This window comes from Natator depressus, chromosome 9 (assembly GCF_965152275.1).
Source record: "Natator depressus isolate rNatDep1 chromosome 9, rNatDep2.hap1, whole genome shotgun sequence".
NCBI classification, from domain to species: Eukaryota; Metazoa; Chordata; order Testudines; family Cheloniidae; genus Natator; species Natator depressus.
The window spans coordinates 86,775,158-86,796,484 of record NC_134242.1 but is presented as its reverse complement, the minus strand read 5'-3'; the positions used below and the strand labels follow the sequence as shown (position 1 = coordinate 86,796,484).

Here is a 21,327-nt window from a genome sequence, read left to right as displayed (position 1 = left end):
CCACTGATCCAGAGCTCCCTATACCTCCAAGAGCAGGACTTAATTCAGTAGTGCATCTTTTTGATATTGGCACCAAAGTTCCAGAGTCCTTTATTTTTTAGCATGATCTATGTCATAAAGCAGTGAGTACAGTTGAAATAGGAACCAAGAGGTCTGTTTTATGCCCTTGTATCACTTTTTAATATCTGCCTGTTAATGTTTAAGGGAAATAGTCATTTCAATATATGTAATGACTTTGTTGTCTGTAGCTGAAAACTTCTTAAACTTTTTATGGTACCAGTAAGTGTGGAATCATTATATGATTCTATTTAGATATTGGATATTCTATTGGATACTGTAAGGTTAGTTTACATGAATACAATCTCTCATCCAGTCTTGTGGTCAGGTGAAATTCCTGTTCATTCTCAGAAGTGAGATATTCCAAGTTATCTACAAAAGCAGGTGTGGTACTTGGGACCTAATGTTTTGCAATGATTGTACTTCAATCTTGAGTGGGAGAGGTCTTCTAGGAGCCCCCACTTCCAAAAACATACCCTTTGTCATCAAAGGCATCACACCACATCAGACCTCTGGGTGAGGATTGTGGAGATTGGTTCGTTCTTGACCTTGTCATTGCTGTGTCTTAGTTGTCTGGAGAGAATCCTAAAGATGCAGTGGTTCCTCTCATTCAGAACTCTGAGCAACGTATCTCTACAGTAGTTCTAGTCCTTCCTGCCTTAAAATTTGAATTATAAATTTTCAGCCTTCAAAGTTTGATTTTTGGTTTATTTTTGCCTTTGGGTTTTTTGAGGGAGGGAGGGTTGATGAAAAGAAAGATATAAGATGTCATGTTGTTCCTCATTCAAATACTCCTTGTTTCATTTTGAGTTGAGCTTGTCACCTTAAAATATCTTATCCTTAGTGATTATCTCTCAATTGCTTTATTTTGCAGGATATTATGTAACTTTGTAAAATGATTGTATTCAAATGTATCAAACTGAATTTCTCAATAATAATTGCGTCTGTACTTCTAGAAATGGGAGCCAGCCAATCCATGTTTTTAGACTAAAAACTTGATGTACTCCTAAAATTTTTTACAATTTGAAGAGGAATGTATAAATCTTATAAATTAAATTTGTATATATAATGTTCCCCAAAATATATGCGGGTGCTTCTGCTGTTTAACATCAATAGATACATTAGCAGTGCTCCAAAGTGTACAGACAATGAATATGTTTGACTAAATCATATATTTGTCTTTCTGTATAATTGTATTTTATATGAAAAACTTCAGATGTTAAAAGTCTATAAATTGACAGTTGTCTGTTTAACTTTTTTCAGATGCTAGCTAATCTGTTATGCCTCTTTTATATCTACAGTATTAATAATCTAATGTCTGAATTGTAGGAGTTGTTACAGCAGAGATGTTTCGACATATGCAGAATTCTGAAATAATCCGAAAAATGACTGAAGAATTTGATGAGGTAAATGTTTTAACGCAAACAAGTTCTGAGAATTTCCTACAATCTAATGATTTTGAAATTCACTTATTTAGATTGCTGGATGATAATGCTCCCAGTAATAAATTTCTAAACTATAAAATATATTAATAACATGGGGGAAAAGTTGACATTAGAAAAAATTACCATATTTGACAAGACTTTATAACCAGTTAGTAACTCATCCCATGACTGAAAATCTCAAATAATGCATCATTTCATCATGAAATCAAATGGAGAGTTTTATTGCATAAAGTGTTGTGGATTTTTAAGTTACATTTGAATTCAGTCTGAGTATGAGAAATTAAAAATTTTTTTTTTAAAGAAAGTTAGCAGGATATTTGATTGCAGTTACCATTTTTAAAAAACTGAATATTTTAAAGTTTAAAGTCTCAGCATAAGACGAGAGTTAGTGAAAGGAGTGGCTGAGCCTGATATCATTTTAAAAAAGAAAGCTTTTTCAATAGCATCAACAGTTTTTAAAGGAAACGTCCAACTTCATCTGCTTCCAGGTTACTTTTTAAATTAATTTTTTATTTGTAAATGATTTACAGCTTATGTATATCACCAAATACTGCACATTTCACAGGCTATCCATAAAATTATGTAATTACACAACTCGTCAAAACTGCAAAGTCAGACAATATGACATAGTTATAATATTAGAGAGACAAGGTGGGTGAGGTAATGTCTTTTATTGGGCCAACTTCTGTTGGTGAGAGAGCCAAGCTTTTGAGCTACACGGAGCTCTTCTTCAGGTCTGGGAAAGGTACTTCTAGCATCACAGCAAAGTGCAAGGTGGAACAGATTGTTTAGCATAAGTAGTTAGCACAGGTAAGGGAACGTTGTCTGTGGGGAGCTTGTTTCTGATGAACCCCAGCTTCTAGCTTTCAAACAACTACCCAACCTCTCCGAGCTGCTCATCAAAGGCAAGCTCCCCACAGACCAGGACACCAACTCAAAATGGCACCAGACCCTGCCAGAACAACAGATGCAAAAACTGCAGATGTATCTCCATTGCTATCAACATCCCCCACAACATATTTCTCAAGAGCCATCTATCCTACACATACCTATCGCATGTGGTGTACCTCATTTAATGCATTAAGTGCTTCAATAATAACTATGTGGTGAAACCATAATCACTACACTCTCGAATAAAGAGAAAAGGAGTACTTGTGGCACCTTAGAGACTAACAAATTTATTAGAGCATAAGCTTTCGTGAGCTTCAGCTCACTTCGTCGATACATACTCTAGAATGAACTCACAAGTAAATGATAAAAGACAAAAACACCACATCACCTGTGGGTGAACATTTTTCACAAAGTGACCACTCTCTTTCTGACCTATCTGTCTTCATCCTCAAAGGGAACCTGCCCAACACTTTCAAAAGACAAGCCTGGGAACTTATATTCATAACTTTGCTAGACATTAAAAATAATGGACTGAACAGAGACACTGGGTTCATGCTTATTACAACAATCTGTAACGCACTAACCCTCTTTTTGCCCTATGATTGCAGAGGTGTTAGTGGGCCACTCTGCCTTGAATGGTGTCTTACAATATGCGCTAACTACTTATGCTATACAATCTGGTCCACCTTGTGTTTTGCTGTGATGCTAGACATACCTTTCCCAGACCTCAAAAAGAGCTCTGTGTGGCTCAAAAGCTTGTCTCTCTCACCAGCAGAAGTTGGTCTGAGGAAGATACTACCCTCAGGCACCTTGTCTCTCTAATATCCCAGGACCAACATGGCTACAACTGCACTGCATAGATATAACATGTTAGGGTAGGGGTAACAATAAAAAAACGCCCACACAAATAGGCAGAAAAGGGGACGGGGGAGAGGCAGGAAGAGGGAGGAAAAAAAGAGAGGTCAGGTGGAATGGAAGTCTGGCATTATTGGGTTATTTTAGCATTCTTTATCCAAATGTATCAAGAAACAGAATCCACATTTTTTTGCATTTGTATAATTCTGGGGAATTCTTGAGCGAATTTTTTAGGTTTTGGTGCAGAATTCCCTCGAGTAAAATCAGCAAAGATTGCACTCCCAATCAACATGGCCTTGTTGGACCCAGTCAAGGTGATCTAGCAGACCCCAGCATCAATATCACCTATCTGCTAATGAGCAGACAAGAAGTACTATGTCCCCGCTAAGGACATGGAATTCCTATTTTCTCGCCCTATTCTGAACTCCCTCGTAGTCAATGCAGTGCAGGAGAAAGGATGACAACGCATTCCAGAACAGCCCTTTTTGACAGGGACTGAAAGAGGCTAGACCTCTTCGGTCACAAAATATATTCTTTAGCTACCCTCCAGTTCCAAATGACTAATTATGAGGGTCTCGTAGCCAAATATAACCATGTGAACGATTCCAAGTATCGTAAGTTCAGTCAACATCTCCCAGAAGAGAAACCGGAACAGTTCTGGGCACTGGTGGCAGAAGGACAATTTCTGGCCTGTACAATGCTATAAGCCTTTCTGGATGCTGAGGACACTGCGACCTGCTCCACTGCAACATTCGTGGTGATGAAATGAGCCTCATGGCTCCATCTCTCAGGATTCCTCAGGGAGGTGCACAGCACTGTGGAAGATCTACCCTTTGAAGGATCTAAACTCCTTGCTGTGCACACTGATGAGTCTCTACATCCTTTACACCTCTACACCAGCGCTGCAGGGAAGACAGGGTAGATATCAACCTGCCTCAAGATCTTGACCTCCACATTTCATCCCTCAACAGCATTATGATACACAATGCAGGCGACAGAGACCACCTCCCAAGTGCAGACGGTCGTAGGCACAAGCGACTATGCCCCACCCATCCACCTCCCAACAACAATTTTGGACATTTGGTTGAGGCCCCGAGATGCGCCTCTCTGCTCCAGTTGCTGCAGTCATCTCCAGTAATCCATGAGTTTGGTGACCGTTTGACCCTGTTCTACCCATCATGGCGACAAATCACCTCCAACGAGTGGGTCTTGGAAATTGCCAGCAAGCAGTATTCTGCTCTGTTCCTCTCTCCCTCTCCCTGTCCCTCTTCAGGGACCCATCTCATGAACACCACCTTTGAGAAGAAATAAACCACTGTGACTGGAAGCCATAGAACTGGTCTTATTCCAACAGAGAGGGAAAAGATTTTATTCCCACTATTTTCTGATCCAGAAGAAATCTGTTGGGCGTAGACCTATCCTAGACTCAAGGAACCTCAACAAGTTGGTCAAACTACAACACTTCAAGATGGTCACACTGTCAGCACTAGCATAGGGGAGCTGGTTCTCGGCCCTCAACTTCCAAGATGCACACTTCCATATTGCCATACACACTCCCACAGGCAGGTCCTCAGATTTGTTCTGTAGTCTGACCGTTATCAATAATAGATACTACCTTTGATCTCTCTGCAGCACCTAGGGTATTTTCTAAGGTCCTCTCAGTGGTGGCGGCACACCTGTGCAAACAAGGGATTGCAATATTCTCATACCTAGACAACTGCCTCCTCAATGATCCGTCCAAAGTCAACATGTTTGAAGCCATAAGAAAAACGATGGACTTTTTCTCAGGCCTCGGCCTCCAGATAAACATACAAAAATTGATACTGATGCCAGTATAGCATCAGGAATTTATTCGGGGGCCCAAATGGATGCTATAAAGCAATGATTCTCCACAAGGGGTACATGCATACCCCCAGGGATACAGAGATCTTCTAGGGGTACATCAACTATTTGCCTAGTTTTACAACAGGCTATGCTAAAAAGCACTAGTGAAGTCAGTAGAAACTAAAATTTCATAAAGACAATGACTGGTTTATACTGCGCTGTTTGCTATACACTGAAATGTCATCCAATTGATTTTATAAGTATATGGTAAAAATGAGAAAGTAAGCAGTTTTTCAGTAATAGTGTGCTGTGACACTTTTGTATTTTTGTCTGATTTTGTAAGCAACTAGTTTTTAAATGAGTTTTAACTTGAGGGTACGCAAGACCAGTCAAACTCCTGAAAGCCGTACAGTAATCCAAAAAGGTTGAGAGCCACTGCTATGAAGGCCAGAGCCTTTCTCCCAGGTCAGATTTTCTGCAATAGGCAGTCACATCTCCACTTTGAGTACCAGCCCATGGATCTCCACCAGGACTTGTCTCCAGCTACTTCGGTGATATGGCTGTGGCATTTGTTGGGAAACGCCCCAGATTACATTTGAGCTGCCTGCAGGGATGGCTACATACCTCACCGACACAGCCTAAACAAACTGTTCTTGATAGCAATCAAGATCAAGGACTCATTAGACTGATGATGCAACCCTCAAATGTCTGCATGTCTCCCCTTCCTCTAACTACCACTGTCCTTGATACTGACGACCGACACCTCATTACTTGGTTGGGGAGCACATCTGTAGATTCACATGGTACAGGTAAGTGATCCTCCTCAGAATCCATGTTGCTCATCAACCTCCTAGAATTAAATGCAGTCCACAATGCGTGCCAACATTTTCTACCAATCATCAGACAAAGGACCCTAAGTCTAGGTCACCAATTGTTGGGGTCACCTTCCTCATTACGTGGATGCACCCCATCTCTACACTTTCCAGCCCTTTCCCCTACTATTCAGAGTGCTCCACAAGATACAAGTGGAACGAGCCAGGGTCATCCTCATAGCCCCCACATGGCCACAACAGGTATATCTTTACCTCTTGTGCATGGTGGTCTGTCCACCAATCACCATGCAGTCGACTCCACACAACCTCTCCCAGGAGAACAGGCCAGGTTCTCCATCCGAATCTAGAACTTCTCCATCCGAAGGCTTGGCTCCTTCATGGTTCCAGGATCCAGAGATAACCTGTTCGGAAGGAGTAAAGGAAATTCTTTTAAATAACAGATGCCCAACCAATCGATATATGTACCTATGGAAGTGGAAAAGGTACAAAAATATCCTATCAATTACCACTCCTTTACCACTGTAATCATTCTGGATTACATCCTGGAACTCAAGAGATCCTGGAACATTCTGGATTACATCCTGGAACTCAAGAGATCGGGGCTATTCACAAGCTCTGTTCTGGCCGCCATTACTGCATTCCACTCCCAGATAGAGGGTCAGATGGTATTTACCCACCCAATGACAAAAAGATTCCTTAAAGGAATCCAAAACCTTTACACTGAAGTAGGAGACCCCACCCCACCGTGGGATCTCAGCCTCATTCTACGCTGTAATACCAGCCCCCATTTGAACCACAGGCAAGCTACTCCTACATGCTCCTATCCATGAAAATTGCAATTCTTGTGGCGATTACATCCGCCTGACCTATGTAGAAGACATAGGTTCCCTCATGGCATCCCCCCGCCATACTCCAAGCTTCTATGTAGATTAGGTCACATTACGTCCTCACTCAAAATTCTTACCCACAGTACTGTCCTCTTTCCATCTAAACCAACTATCTAAACTTTCCTTCTTTCTTTCCCAAGCCACGTGGCAACCAGCACAAAGCCTCGCTACGTACCTTAGATGTCAGACAGGCACTAGCCTTCTACCTTGACAGAACCAAATCGTTCAGACAGTCACCACTTTTATTCCTCTATATTGCCGAAAGATCAAAGGGTTTGGCCGTATTCAAACAATGACTTTCTAAATGGATCTTGGAGTGCATCTACCTCTGCTACCAACACCACAATCTTCAGCCCGCATCTTGTGCTCACATGCACTCCACTCAATCGCTCTCCACATGGATAGTTTTTCTGAATAACATGCCGATTACTGCCAGTTGTGAAGGCAGCCACTTGGGTGTCCATGGACACCTTCAGTAATCTTTACACGATCACCCATGACACAGCATCAGACGCACTACCAAGACATACAATCCTATCCTCCTGAGTAGCAATCACTCTGAAGCCCCAACCTTCCAACCAGGGGCACTGCTCTACAGTGACCTACTGTGGAGTATCTCTAAGAACACTACTCGAAGAAGAGAAGGCTACTCACCCTATACAGTAACTGAGGTTCTTTGAGATGTTTGTCCTTATGGGTGCTCCACTACCCACCCTCCTCCCCTCTGCTTCGGAGTTCATACATTGACTCTGTAGTAGAGAAGGAACTGAGGGCATTTGGACCACACAGCACTATATAGACGTTGCTGCACAGGGTGAGTACCTTGTCTAATTGGATTATACATTGTGTCCAAGTCTGTTACGACCAGATTGGAATTATATTACCATAGAGATTGGGAAAATATCATAGATAATCATTAGCTACCGTTTAAGGAGCATCTCTTCATAAAATCTATCACACTGACACCTGGGGTTATACAATCACAAAGCATTGCTCTCTGGTGCTTGGAGTTAAGTCTGGAAGTTGTTTCAGGACAGTGGTTTAATCACTTTTTAATTAAGTACACTTTAACTTTCCTTAGGAAATATGCTGCTGCTAGTTAGTCTCTTGAAATGGGGATCTGCAGAAGCAATTAATAAAAGAAAAAGTAAATCACTTACCAGTTTTACTTGTTTTATCTTTTACATATGCACACTGGTCTCTCCCTTCTCCCTTCACTTTTAGATATTTTTTTTTAGAGGCAGAAATAAAGTAGATACTAGTTATTTTTGTGGGGTAATAGTTTAGCATTTTACAGTTACTGGTTCTGTAAGGTTCTAATAGTTCCTTGGCTCATGAGCTTGGTGTATAACTCTGTGATTACATGGCCCTTCTGTTAATCTAGCTCTGGTTATACTAAATATTTTTGTTGTTGTCTGGGGGGTTTTATTTTAGGTTTTTATGAAAAAAAAATGGTCAGTGGAACATTAGCTCAATATATTTATTATTTTTGTGCAAGGAATGTCAATAAATTCCACTAGATGAATGCTAGCTCTGTGCATAGCAAAATTGAATTGACAAGTAAATGTAAATTTTTGGGCCAAATAGTGAGTTGTAGCCGTTTACGCCGGCAGAGAACTGGGCTCTGTCTGGTTGAACAAACCTTTTTTTAATCCTTCAATTTATCTGTATTCTATACTGTTATATTCTAATCAACAATATAAAAATACGTAATTTTTTTATAGTTATAATGGTGGCTAATGTTTGAAGATATTTTTGTGTTTGTAGGATAGTGGAGATTATCCACTTACCATGGCTGGTCCTCAATGGAAGAAGTTCAAATCCAGTTTTTGTGAGTTCATTGGAGTATTGGTCCGACAGTGTCAATATAGTATCATATATGACGAATATATGATGGATACAGTCATTTCACTGCTTACAGGACTATCGGACTCACAAGTCAGAGCATTTCGACACACTAGCACACTGGCAGGTCAGCATCTTTTTATTTACTCAGCTTCTGTATACATTTTCTTTTCAGTTTTCAGTGTTATCGGAGAAGAGACTGTTTTTGTAAAACTTTTTGAATATTCGGTATTCAGCTCAGTATTCAGGAATATTTTGTTGCATTGGGTTTAGTCATTTCATTTTCTATTTAATTATTCAGTTTTGTATTCTGGATCAGTTTTTTTTTAGTTCTAGTTTTTATAGTTTTTTAAAGTAATTTTTAGTATTAAAATGTTCCCTGGAAAGAATTCTCTTGCTGCTCTGATTATCTATATTACTTACAGCATTTGTTGCTTTATATCAATGGATAAACGGAACTAATAAATAAAAATGAACTATGTTAAAGTTAACCTTACAGATTTTGTATCTTTTAAAATGCTGACAATGTTCTCCTTTATCCTTTGCAAGTAAAAATGTTTTGTTACGACCCTAAACATCTCCCGCTATCAGAATATAGTTTTTAAAATTGAGTATCCTTGTCTTCTCACTGTTTTTACTTGCAGAAAAAGCTACTGTGCTTTAATTGAAGTCCTGTCATAACATCAGTCTATGAATGCATTGTTTTCATTTAAAAGTTTAAAGAATTTTTAACCATAAATCAGCCACTGATAAAACATTTTAAATATTCTTGTGAAATAATCCATACTTCCTTTGGCATGTTTTTTGAATATATTTATTAAATTGAAATCTGTCCCTTGTGAAGACAGTATAACAGGCTGTTAGCGTTTTGAATAAAACAACCTGATACTTCTGAGAAAGGGTTAATTGAGTTATGATGGCTTAAATGAAGGTGGCGTCTTACACCATGCAGATCGCAGGCAAGTGGGAGAGGCTTTCTAAAAAGAGGGCAGCTAGAAGTGGCCAAATCTGAGGAGGTTTAAGATTAATTTTATTGTGATGGTGGTAAATTTGATCTCATTAAAACCAAATCCCAGGGACGAGTTTGGACTCTATTTTTGACCAAGTTGGTGATGGAAACTTTTAGAAGTTAAACTAACTAGTTCTTATTTGGAGGTAAACGTCACAATCTACTTTATTTGGTTATTCAGTCACTTGTATATTCAAGGCATATGGTCAGTGGAATAGAACACCATGACATAGCCCATTGGCTCCTGCTGTCAGATTGATGCTGAGACACTGTCAAAGTATTTATGATAAAGAAGCAAAAACATAAACCTGTATTACTGTCCAGAGAAGACATTGGTCCTGTCACATCCTTTTGCAATTACTTTACTTGTATTGGTTTCAGAGTAGCAGCCATGTTAGTCTGTATCCGTAAAAAGAAAAGGAGTACTTGTGGCACCTTAGAGACATCCGATGAAGTGAGCTGTAGCTCACGAAAGCTTATGCTCAGATAAATTTGTTAGTCTCTAAGGTGCCACAAGTACTCCTTTTCTTTTTACTTGTATTATACCCTATCATTGATGTAAATTCAGTTACTTGGAGTCTAATCTTGCAGTCTTTAAGTAATACTCCCACTGAAGTAAAGGGTGTAGGGTCCGAATAAATGCTGTAGGAATCATCCCATTTGTACGTTAATTTAGATCAGTGGTTTTCAACCTTTTTTTCATTTTCGGACCCCTAAAAAAAATTTGAGCGGTGAGTGTGGACTCCTTTGGAAATCTTAGACATAGTCTGCGAACCACAGGTTGAAGACCACTGTTCTGTGGTAACAGCAACCTTTCACAGATCCTTTAGACATAGTTTGTGGACCCCGAGGAGTCCACGGACCACAGGTTGAAAGCCACCGATTTTAAATAGAGGAAAGTGATCATTTTAAATTATGGCCCTGATTCTGTAGTCCTTACTCCATATTAGTAGCTGCATACATGTCAGTGGAACTACTTTTGTAAAGTAAGTAGTAGGATCTGTATTATTGATACATGCACTCTCTGTTTAAAGTAGGAATAGCCAACAATCATGGTTTAGTTGGTCTGAAGTGATTCTAACATCTAAAAATAGATGCAACCTCATGGGATTTCTCCATTCCTTAAAGGTCACAGAATGCCATGTTGTTCAGACCTCAAAGTTCTTCCGCATCTCTTTGTGCTAAAGTTCCTCAACCTATTGCCCTCTGTAGCGGGGTGTTGCAGGGCCTTCTGCCCCTGCTGTGCTGACAAAGTCACTCAGAGATCCTGGAGTTCAGTAACCACTGGTGCCATTTATTGATGGGTTGTGCGCCCACCACCTTTTCAGCATACACAGCTTGGGTTCTAGTGTCTGCACCCAGGAGGGAAGAGCTGTCACTCTGCTTCTACTCCCTTGCTCCTCCTTTCCCCCGGCTTCCTTCCTCCCAGCCTTTTATATAGCCCCAGTCTATTGGTGTCTCCCATTCACCAATTAGGCACAGATTTCCTCTAGCCAGCTCCAATTTACTTCCCTTAATGGGAGCTGGCGTGACAGAAGGCTGTCAGCAATTCTTCCCAGCACCCTGTCACACCCTCCTTCAGTGATATCTACTCAAACATTCTTACTCCCCTTCCTGCAGTGTTTACTTGTAATATACCATTTCATCCCCGACCTTTGTGTGTTTTGGCCCTGACATTATTACAAAAGTTATAGTGGGGCTAAATATATTGCCGATCGTCTCTGGTTTAGTGACTAGACATACTTGGTTATTTTCTGCTAAATGGAGAATAGTTTACCAAAGACAAATTTCATTTTTAAATTATATACTGTATTTTGGTCAGGTATTTGGTTTCTCATTAGCTAATGCTGTTATGCTATTTCTGTAAATAAAACACAAGAATCCTAAAAGAAAGCTTTATTTTGTAAAGAACACTGTGATTGTGGGGATGAGAAAAACCCAGTACAGTAACGACTCTGATTTTGGCACAGAAATTTTTAATAAATTTCACGGCAGAAGTGGCGGGGGGAAAGGATAAGTCACAGAAGGGTCACCAAATAATGTAGTTCTTGCTACCTCAACATATACGAGCATATAATGGGGTAAGGCCCAGGAGCAGGGGTTGGAGAGGGAGCCCTCTCCACATTCTCCCTGCAGGGGTCTGTGACCTTGTGCACGGGGTTGGAGCACCACTGAGTTTTGACCCATCCATCCTTCTGTCTCAAACTGTGGAGGGGCGGATGGTCCAAATCTGAGTGGCGTTCTGACCTAGTGCATAGGGTCACAACGCCGCTCAGTTTGGGGCCTAATCAAATGTGTTTTTACAGCCATTTCCAAGATTGCACAGATTTTATTCATATTCATGATTTCTGTGACCTCCATGAGAAAATCATAGTCCTAACTTTCTGTGACCTCCTTTTGATAGAGAAATTCTAACTTGTTTTTTGGAGGTTGAGTGATTGAGCAGTGGACTGTATTAACTAATTTAATGGTGGAGTCCTCTTAATTTAATGTTTCCGAGGCAACACATTTTAACATTTATATATGATCGGCTAAATGAAATAAGGCTCTGTTACATAAATGTATATGTTGCAGTTCAGAGATCACAATGATGGACTTAATATGAAAAAGTAAATAGAATAAAATAATATAGCTAATTATTGAGTAAAAATGTGAGGGCATTTTTTCCACAAGTTTGTCTTCTCTGAGCTTTTTATGCATTACTTGTGTTGCTAACCAATTTGAATAAACAATACAGTTCGAGTAATTTTTTATTTTTCTACGTTAGTTATCAGCAAAATTATGCTTTTATTTAAATAAGTCTGCAATTTTTATGGATGTCTTGAAGTTTAAAACAGATGTAGTGAAGATATTCACAACGCTTTAATATATGCAGCAATTGTATTTACAAGCGGTACTGGAGTATTTTTCTTTAATATTATAACTCATTTGTTTTCATTTTTGTTACAAAGGTAACTTTTAAAATCAATTCTGACTTTTTACTTTTTTTTGTAGCTATGAAGCTGATGACTGCTTTAGTGAATGTGGCATTAAATCTTAGCATTAACATGGACAATACACAACGGCAATATGAAGCAGAGCGAAATAAAATAATTGGAAAACGAGCTAATGATAGGCTGGAACTTTTGCTACAGAAGAGGAAGGAGGTTAGAGCAATTGTTAAATATTTCTAGTTGCTGTGCATGATGGGATGAAGGAGAGAAAATTTTGATGAAATTACAACAATTAATCTTGTATGAATCTGTTTTTGCAAAGGAATTTTTTTTTTGCCATTTTGCTGCTGCTTTAAATTGCACAAAAGGTCAAATATTATTTTGCTAAACACTTAAACATGCTTGTGTTATAAAAGCTAGAAGGTCAGAAGACATACATGGTATACATCACATTTAATCTCTTAGTTCAAATTGAGCTCAGCTAGGTAATGAACAAAATTTACCATCCACTGACTGCTCTTTTTAGTCGAGGGTAAAGAAGTAGGTTATCTCAATGTAATAAACAGATGCCCTTGTCACAATCACAAAAAACAATCTCAGCAGAAAGTCCCTTGAACTGTTTTCTTGTCCATAGAAGTTGTCCTGTCTGAAGTCAAAGTTGAGGTAAAGCTGTTAACTTAAGCTGTCTCTATCATTTCCTTTCTGTACATAGGAAACTCTGCTAATTTACTGCTGTCGGCATAGCACTTTTCATGATTGCCATTTTTAATGTTTAAAATGGCAATCTTCTCACCCATATGTTAAAAATATTCTAGGTGATTAAAACAGAAAAATGTTTTAATTTTTCTTTTCACCCTGTATGTAGTTATTTACTAATTTTAGTTATTTTAGATTGAACAATGGAAATATACTATTAGATATTACTAGTAAGATGGTCTCATGTTTGTCTTCCAAAGAGCTTCCATTTATGGCCCTGACCCTTTGAAGATTACGCATGTATAGTCCTGTTCAATTCAGTGGGACTACTTGTGTTTACAAGATTAGGTCTTGAATAGACAGCACACAGGTTCCAAAAGGGAAAGGATGTAAGAATTGAGACTGCCCTGGCTTATTTTGCCCCATGTATGTTTGGTTTTTAGACTTTCTCTGTCAGCCTTTTATAGCTTTGATTGATTCATCTGTTTTCCTTCTGATTGTGTGTTTTGTAGCTTCTGCTCTAAATTTAAGCTCCTTGTCCTTGCCTTTATAGCTCTGCACATTTCTTCTCTTCTGTTCACCCAAGCTCCACAGCTAACTGGGTCCTTCATTTGTGTTTTGCTGTTTTGTGTATGCTTTCTTCCACTTTATCTCTATACATGGAAGCTGGACTGTTTTTTGCCTCCATCATTTCTAATATCCCACTCTTTCTTGAAATTTATTTCTTCAGAGGTCCCTCATTCAATTTCCCTTTTTTCCTCCAGTGAAGCAATAGGGAGAGGGTTAAAACAATGAACGCCAGATGTGGAGAAACAATACATTTAATTTAAATTACTGTTTTCTCCAAACAAAATGATTAGACAAAAGGAATTTACTAAAGGTTAGAATGCCTTTGTAAGAGGGGAGGAAAACATTTGGCCTCTTTTCTAGTTGTCAACTTTATAGTTATTGACGTGCTGTAATATTTAAAGTGTCTAAAATATTGAGGCATGATGCTGAAAACTGGCACTTATAGATATTCGCTGCAGAGTAGACTGAACTGTCAAAACAATTTTGAATCAATTTTCTTTTTAGTAGAATCTGTCATGTAAGACTCAAATAGAATAATAAACTACAAAAAATGCATGTGGTGCACTCCCTCTAGTACCAAAATCATTTACAGTACTCACATTTTACAATAATCATTCGGTGATTATGTACTCTATTTGTTTTCAGCTTCAAGAAAATCAGGATGAAATAGAAAATATGATGAATGCAATATTTAAAGGTGTTTTTGTGCATAGATACCGGTAAGTGTACTTGTTCTGTAATTCATAGCTTTGTAAACTTTTTTGGGTTTGTTGTAAATACTTTACCTTTCAACTTTACCTTTTTGTTTCCCCCTTGCAGAGATGCAATAGCTGAAATAAGAGCTATCTGTATTGAAGAGATCGGAATATGGATGAAAATGTATAGTGATGCCTTTCTTAATGACAGCTATTTAAAATATGTAGGTTGGACTATGCATGATAAGGTAAGCTGTATGTTTGAACAGTGCTGTTTGTACCCACAAGTTATTTTTTGGGGAAAAATCAGCTTCCCTATTTTCAAATTGCTAGACTCAGAATTAGCGTTTGAGCAGAGAGAAAACCAAAACCAATTAAAAAATTAATATATTCAGTCTGTGATCCTATTTATACTGAAACTAGTGGCTCAACTATTGAGGTCTAGTAGTACATTAGTGCAGTATATATATTCAGCTCATCCAATTGTGTGTGAATAATATAGCACCATATCAGCCAAAATTTTCACAATTTCCATAAAGTTAAGCACATTCACTTACATTTTCAAAAGTGAGCAGTGATTGTGGATGCTTCCATTTAAGTGTCCAACTTGACATCTCTAAAAGGGCCTGATTTTCAGAGGGTTGGTTCCACACACTTTATAAAAATCGGGTCACTTTAAGCCATCTCAAGTTGGACACCCTAAAATTGCTAGTCACTTTTGGAAACTGTAGGTCTCAATTTATGTGGCTAAATATGGATTCAAGTGGCCTGATTTTTCAGAGGTGTTGAACACCCTCAACTCCTATTGAAGTCTGTGAATGGTAGGTACTTAGTACCTCGTATGTGGGTGTAGGTGCCTAACTTAGGTACCCAAGTTTTAACATTTTGATCATGGTATATGGAATTTATATACTCATAGTCCTATTGTAAAATAGGGAATGTAGATATGAGTGTTAGTTGAAACATTTTTCTTGGTTTTTGGTTTATAGTATAAATACTACATCAGTGCAGTTTAGTTTTTAAATAATTAATCTTGTTTTTAAAAGAAAAAACTTTCCTGTCATATAAGAACTAATTGAGTTCATAATATCTCTGAATCTATTATTTTATTTCACAACATGGATTAAAATTGTACACATTTCTTATGAATTTATTTTTTAAAGTTTGATCGGGTAAACAATAGAGATTTTATTGGAGTCATTTTCATCACATATGTTTTTTAAAAAGTAGATCATATATATTTTCGATAGAAGTTTAGATATCAAACATATTAAAGGAACTATCAACCATAAGCAAATACTTTAATCTTTTAAAATGCGTGTTTAGTCAGTATCTTCAACACTGACTTCCTTTCTGTAATTTTCAGCTGCTTTATCACATTGATTATGACCTTGGATTATGCTCACTGTTTCAGTTTCTCTGGCTGATGCTATTTGCTTGCTGTGGTAATTGAACAGTTTTGCTAGTTGCAATAGTCCTAATCTGCTTTTTGCATCAGAGTAAAATTTAAATTTCAGGAGGGTTTGTCTGAGCCCCTGTTTTTGGCTTTCTGCTGTGGAAAAACTTGGTACTTATTTTTAAGTTGCTAGTTTGTATTGAGATGCAAAAGCACTGTGTGGAATACTACAATACAATGAACATCTTAAGCACTAAAATTCTTCAAGTGATTGCACATGTGCATTCCACTCTTGGTATACACGCGTCCCGTGCACAGTCACTGGAAATTTTTCCATCAGTGGTACCTGTCGGGGTGGCTCAAGCACCCTGTGCTGCTGTGTGCCGTTAGCACCAGTAAAGTGCACAACTAATGTTGCACCCCCTTCTTGCTATCCGTGGTGGTCGTTGGAATTGCTGTTTTTGCATTCACAAGGTCTCCGTGGACTTTTCTCTGTATATTGTAAGTAGTTAGTGAGTGTGGTTAGTAATTAAGTAGCTAGTTTTTGGTGTTTGTTGGTTTTTCACCTGATCGTTGGTGCTGAGGGATGACTTAGTCACTGGGCTTCAAGCCCTGTGTTTCCTGCAACAAGGCTATGCCCCTGAGTGACCCACACTGAAGCTGCCTGAAGTGCCTGAGGGAAGCTTATATTGGGGATCATTGCCAAATCTGCAAGGATTTTAAGCCTTGCACAAAGAAGGATCAGGAGGCCAGGCTAAAGTTTCTGCTCATGGAGATGACACTGAGACCTCCATCTGAGCCAGGCTGGTCAGACTCAGCACTGAGTGCCTTGGCATAAGGAAGGAGTGCTCCTCCTACCATATCAGAGTCCCGGCACTGATCATTATCCCCAGTGCCTAGAAAAAGGCATAAGAAACAGGCTGACAAAAGGGAGCAATCCTGGCCACCGAAAACTGCCAGGCACTGGGGATCAGAGTAGAGTGCGGTCTAAATCCAATCACTGGTCTGCCTTGGTATGGCAGAAGCTGACACCATTGACTTTGGCACCTACGCAGGTACCATCGAGTCTGGAGCCAGAAGGGGATTCAATATCGGTGGCACCGCACTGTACCGATACTATCTCAGTACCAACTACACCAGAGACATTTGCGGCTGCCAGGGATCTCCTCTCGTTGTCAGTACCGATTTCACTGGCACCACAAAAGTCATAGTCGGTGCTGGTGGGCATGGTGGAACCAGCTGTGTTGTTACAACACTTGGTACTGTGCCAGCCTCACATGTCCTAGATGGTTTGCCATTCAGTAATGTCAAAGGGAAAACCTGCAATTCTTGCCATGGCAATGATCGCTGGCATTATCTGGAATGGCCCCTGTGGTCAGTGGAAGAAGACTCATCCTTTTGCAAGTCAGAGATTGGGTCCTACTCTTCCAGCTCTCTGCTACTCGCTACTCCTCGAGACGTCTCCATGGATCCAGTCACAGCAGTACCATCGAATGGTTGGTCAGGAGGCCAGTGGGAGCCTGTGCTGGTACAATGGCCCCTTTGGAATCTGTGGGTGTTTCTCCCAGTTTCTAGGGTGTATTCAAGGTGCTCTTATTCAGTGGCCTTGGAAAGGCGTGTCACCTTCCCACTGTGCGGTACCTGTTTCGGACTCCAGTACTGGGCTCCAAGAGCCAGCTCACAGGGACCCTGCAGATGAAGAAGAGCACGCAGCCAATGTTGGCTTCCTCTTCTGTGGACAGGGCAGTATCAGGAAGGGGCATGTTGCCTCCCCCAGGTTATTGTAAGGCTCACCAAGAGTTGTTAGACAGTAACCTTAAATCTGGGTGTTCAGATGGAGGTAGTAAGAGTCCTCACACTGCCTGGTTGACATTCTATCTGCTGCAGGTCTTTCCAGAGTGGCCCTGCCTCTCAATCAGGCCATTGTGGACCCAGTTAAGAATCAGTGATAGACCCCTGCATCCCTTCCCTCCACTTCAAAAAATACTAAGTACCTGCCCAACGCTATGAGTTCCTCTACACCATCACCCTTCCGGGGTCCCTTGAGGAGGGAGAGAGAAAGGCAAGGACAACAGGGTGCAATCCATAATGAGAGAGAGAGGCAAGAACAATAGGGTGCAATTTCAAAATCAGAGGACTCAAAAAAGCTAGACCTATTTGGTAAGAAAGTTTAGTCTACCAGGAGGTTCCGACTCAGCACTGTAAACCAGCAGATCCCAGTGGACAGGTCTGATTTCAACTTTTGGGACTCCATGCAGAAATTCAAAGACTCGTTTGCACAAGAGGCTAGTTAGGAGTTCTCCTTGTTGGGTCCATGGCTTCTGTAGTGACTATGCATAGGAGTTCCTAGTTATGGTCCTCTAGGCTCCCACAGGAGGTCCAACAGATTGTTCAGGACCTGCCCTTTGAGGGATTCTCAACTCTTTTCAGAGCAGACGGAGGCAAAGCTCCATGACCTAAAGGACTCAAGGGTGACCCTAAAGTCCCCTGGCTTCTATACCCCAGCCCCTTCCAGGAAACCCTATGACCACAACAATCTCTCTGGTACTCTGCCCTGGCTACCTGTCAGGACCTGCAGAGAGAAGGAAATATGGGTTATAGGCGTAGCCTGCCACCCCTTTCTACCTCTGCATCAATGCCTGTCCCACCCAGACATCCAGGGGGTTCTAAGCAGATGTTTTGGGACGTGCAAGGATTCTGTACTAGTTCCCATGATGCGAGCCGCCCCCCCCCCCCCCTTTTTTTTTTTAATTTGTAAACCACCTTTTTTCTTCGAGAGATGTCCCTGTAGGTGCTCCACTCCAGGTGAAGGTGCGTCTCTGCCCCTTTGCTCAGAGAGTTTTGCAGCAGTGCTTGTACGGGTTGCACGTGTGCTGTTGGCACCTCAGTAGCGCACGCAACCCTGGACTCCTGAGTTCCTCAACTGTCCCCGGCCTGAGAAGGAGCTCAACAGTCCCTTTGAAAACCTTTGGGGTTTTTTTCAAATAGATAGTAGTTTAAATTAGTAAATAAGGTTAGTTTAGATGAGTTAAGTTTCAGTTGTTACCCTTTCGTCCTGTTTAAAAAAAAAAAAAATTTATATCCTGTAGCTTAGTTAGTGGTAGTTAGGAAAATGCCTGATTCACCAGGTTTTAAAAGATGCATGATGTGCAGAGTGGCGATGCTTATCTCAGATGGACATGCTCAATGTGTCCGTTGATTGGGGGAATCTCATATTCCCCAGAAATATGTCCATTGTAATAAACTTAAAGCTAGGGCCAGAAAAGATAGCGACCAGCGGCTTAAACTCACCCTAATGGAAAAGTCCCTCAGAACCAGCCTCCAACCCTGGACAGGAGTCGTCATCTCGTCAGAGGTCACAGGTCTCCTCACCGCCTAGATCCTCTAAGGAGAAAAAACTGGTGAAAAAGTGGCCAGCTTCCTCACCTCACAGAGAGCAGACCACCGCAAAATGGCTGCTGACCAAATCGCTCTCATCAGTGCCATCTGCTCTGCGGCTCAGCACAAACAACACTCCAGGCACTGCTGGCACCAACCACGAGGCTAATGGCTCTAAGTTGCCTGCCTCCACCATGACACTGTCAATAATGCCAAAGGAGACAGTAATGACCATTGCTCCTATTCCCGTGCCACAGGCTAATGCGCCTAGCGCAACAGCGCCACCACAATTTACTTCGGCACCGACTCAGCGCACCATGCCACCGCTCCAATCAGCACCATGCTCCTTGGAATGGATGCTCTCGGCACCATCCCGTTTCCTGCATCATAAAGATTCGGTGGTCTTCCCAACTCCAGAATCCCCTCTGTTAGGCACTGACGGCTCACTGAGGCCCATGGTACCACATCGTCCGCTCTCTCCGATACCATCACAGTTCTCCAGTGATGAAGATGAGGTTGAAGGGGTATTCTCCCCACACCATTCTTTTCTGATCAGGACCCCGATTACTGCTGGACCATCACGATCACAGTCCTCATGTTCTCATGATGTACCACCTTGGTATGGTCACCTATGGATGGGACCACCCGTGCCCTTCCTCAGTCACTGGCCATACTGGAGTTCTTGGGGTTTTATAGAAGGCACCATAGGAGGCACCACAGTCCATGTAGGGAAGACACCAGATCCTCACTTCCACCTTTGGGGGCTGTAGCGGTGGACACATGAGAGGAGCTCAGGATTCAACAGGAAGAGGACATGGCTCCTGACACCTCACCAACTAATAATAATTCAACTTCCTCACCAGAACGAGGCTATTATACCTCCACCACCAACCACTGCAGATGACTTTACTCACTTTCAGGACCTGTTCAAAAGAGTGGCTAATGACCTTAAGATCTTTTGGAGGAAGTGTTGGAAACTCAGCATGAGTTAACCAATATCTTACAGACATCATCCTTCTCCGCGATAGCTTTTCCCATTAATGGGGCCATCATGTACCCGCCAAGACTGTGTGGCAAACTCCAGCCACAATACCCCCAACCTGCAAGAGGGTGGACCAAAAATATGTTTCCTCCAAGCTATCAGAGTTCCTCTTTTCACACCCAGCACCCAACTCGCTGGTAGTGGAAGCGGCCAGTCGAAGGAGCAAACACTACTTTTGGTCCACTTCTTCTGATAAGGAGAGTAGGAGGTTGGATCTATTCGGGCACAATGTATACTTTTCTACTCTACAATTTTGGGTGGCGAATTATGCAACGTTACTTCCCAAATATGACCACAAGAATTATGGCAAATTTATGGAATTTACTAATGACATTCCTGAGGAAAAGAGACAAATTAAAATCTCTGGTCTCTGAAGGACAGATGATTTTGCGCACGGCTCTACAGGCTGCACTGGATGTTGCTGACACGGCCGCCAGGTCCACCGCTACAGCTGTAGTCGTGTGCTAAGCCTTGTGGTTCAGTTCCTCATCATTCCCATGGGAGATGCAAAATACTGTCAAAGATCTCCCTTTTGATGGAGAAAAACTATTTGCAGCCAAAACCAATGAAGTGCTGCACACCATGAAAAATTCACCCTCTGGTCCCTGGACATCCATACACCTGCCACAAGAAGCAGACAATACAGATATCAACCATATCAACAACCTAGATCTCCGTCCTACACAAAGCAACACCAAAGCCCATACAACCAACAACAACAGCCACGACAGAGGCAAAGACCACAGCAGCGACGACCTCCACGACCACCAGCGGCATCTCAACCTACTTCCTCCAATAAGCAAATTTGAAGTCTTGGTCGAGTGTCTGGAAGATCTCTTACCCGTTTCAGCACTTACTCCATCCATCCAAGTTTTTGGAGACCGTTAGCCACCCAATTGGGGTAGAATGGGATCAATCACCACAGACAAATTGGCCCTGGAAGTCGTCAGATTGGGCTATGCCATTCCTTT

At 41.0% G+C, this 21,327-nt stretch overlaps 1 protein-coding gene across 1 annotated transcript in view; it reads left to right on the top strand.

Annotated features, from left to right (window-relative positions):
* The window catches only part of STAG2 (STAG2 cohesin complex component), a 181,364-nt gene that overhangs the window by 85,759 nt on the left and 74,278 nt on the right, over nt 1–21,327 (top strand). Inside the window, exons 6-10 of the mRNA XM_074962528.1 lie at nt 1,387–1,463; nt 8,560–8,764; nt 12,641–12,792; nt 14,491–14,564; nt 14,665–14,788. Of these exons, the coding sequence (XP_074818629.1) occupies nt 1,387–1,463; nt 8,560–8,764; nt 12,641–12,792; nt 14,491–14,564; nt 14,665–14,788 (632 nt within the window). The remainder of the gene's footprint in view (nt 1–1,386; nt 1,464–8,559; nt 8,765–12,640; nt 12,793–14,490; nt 14,565–14,664; nt 14,789–21,327) is intronic.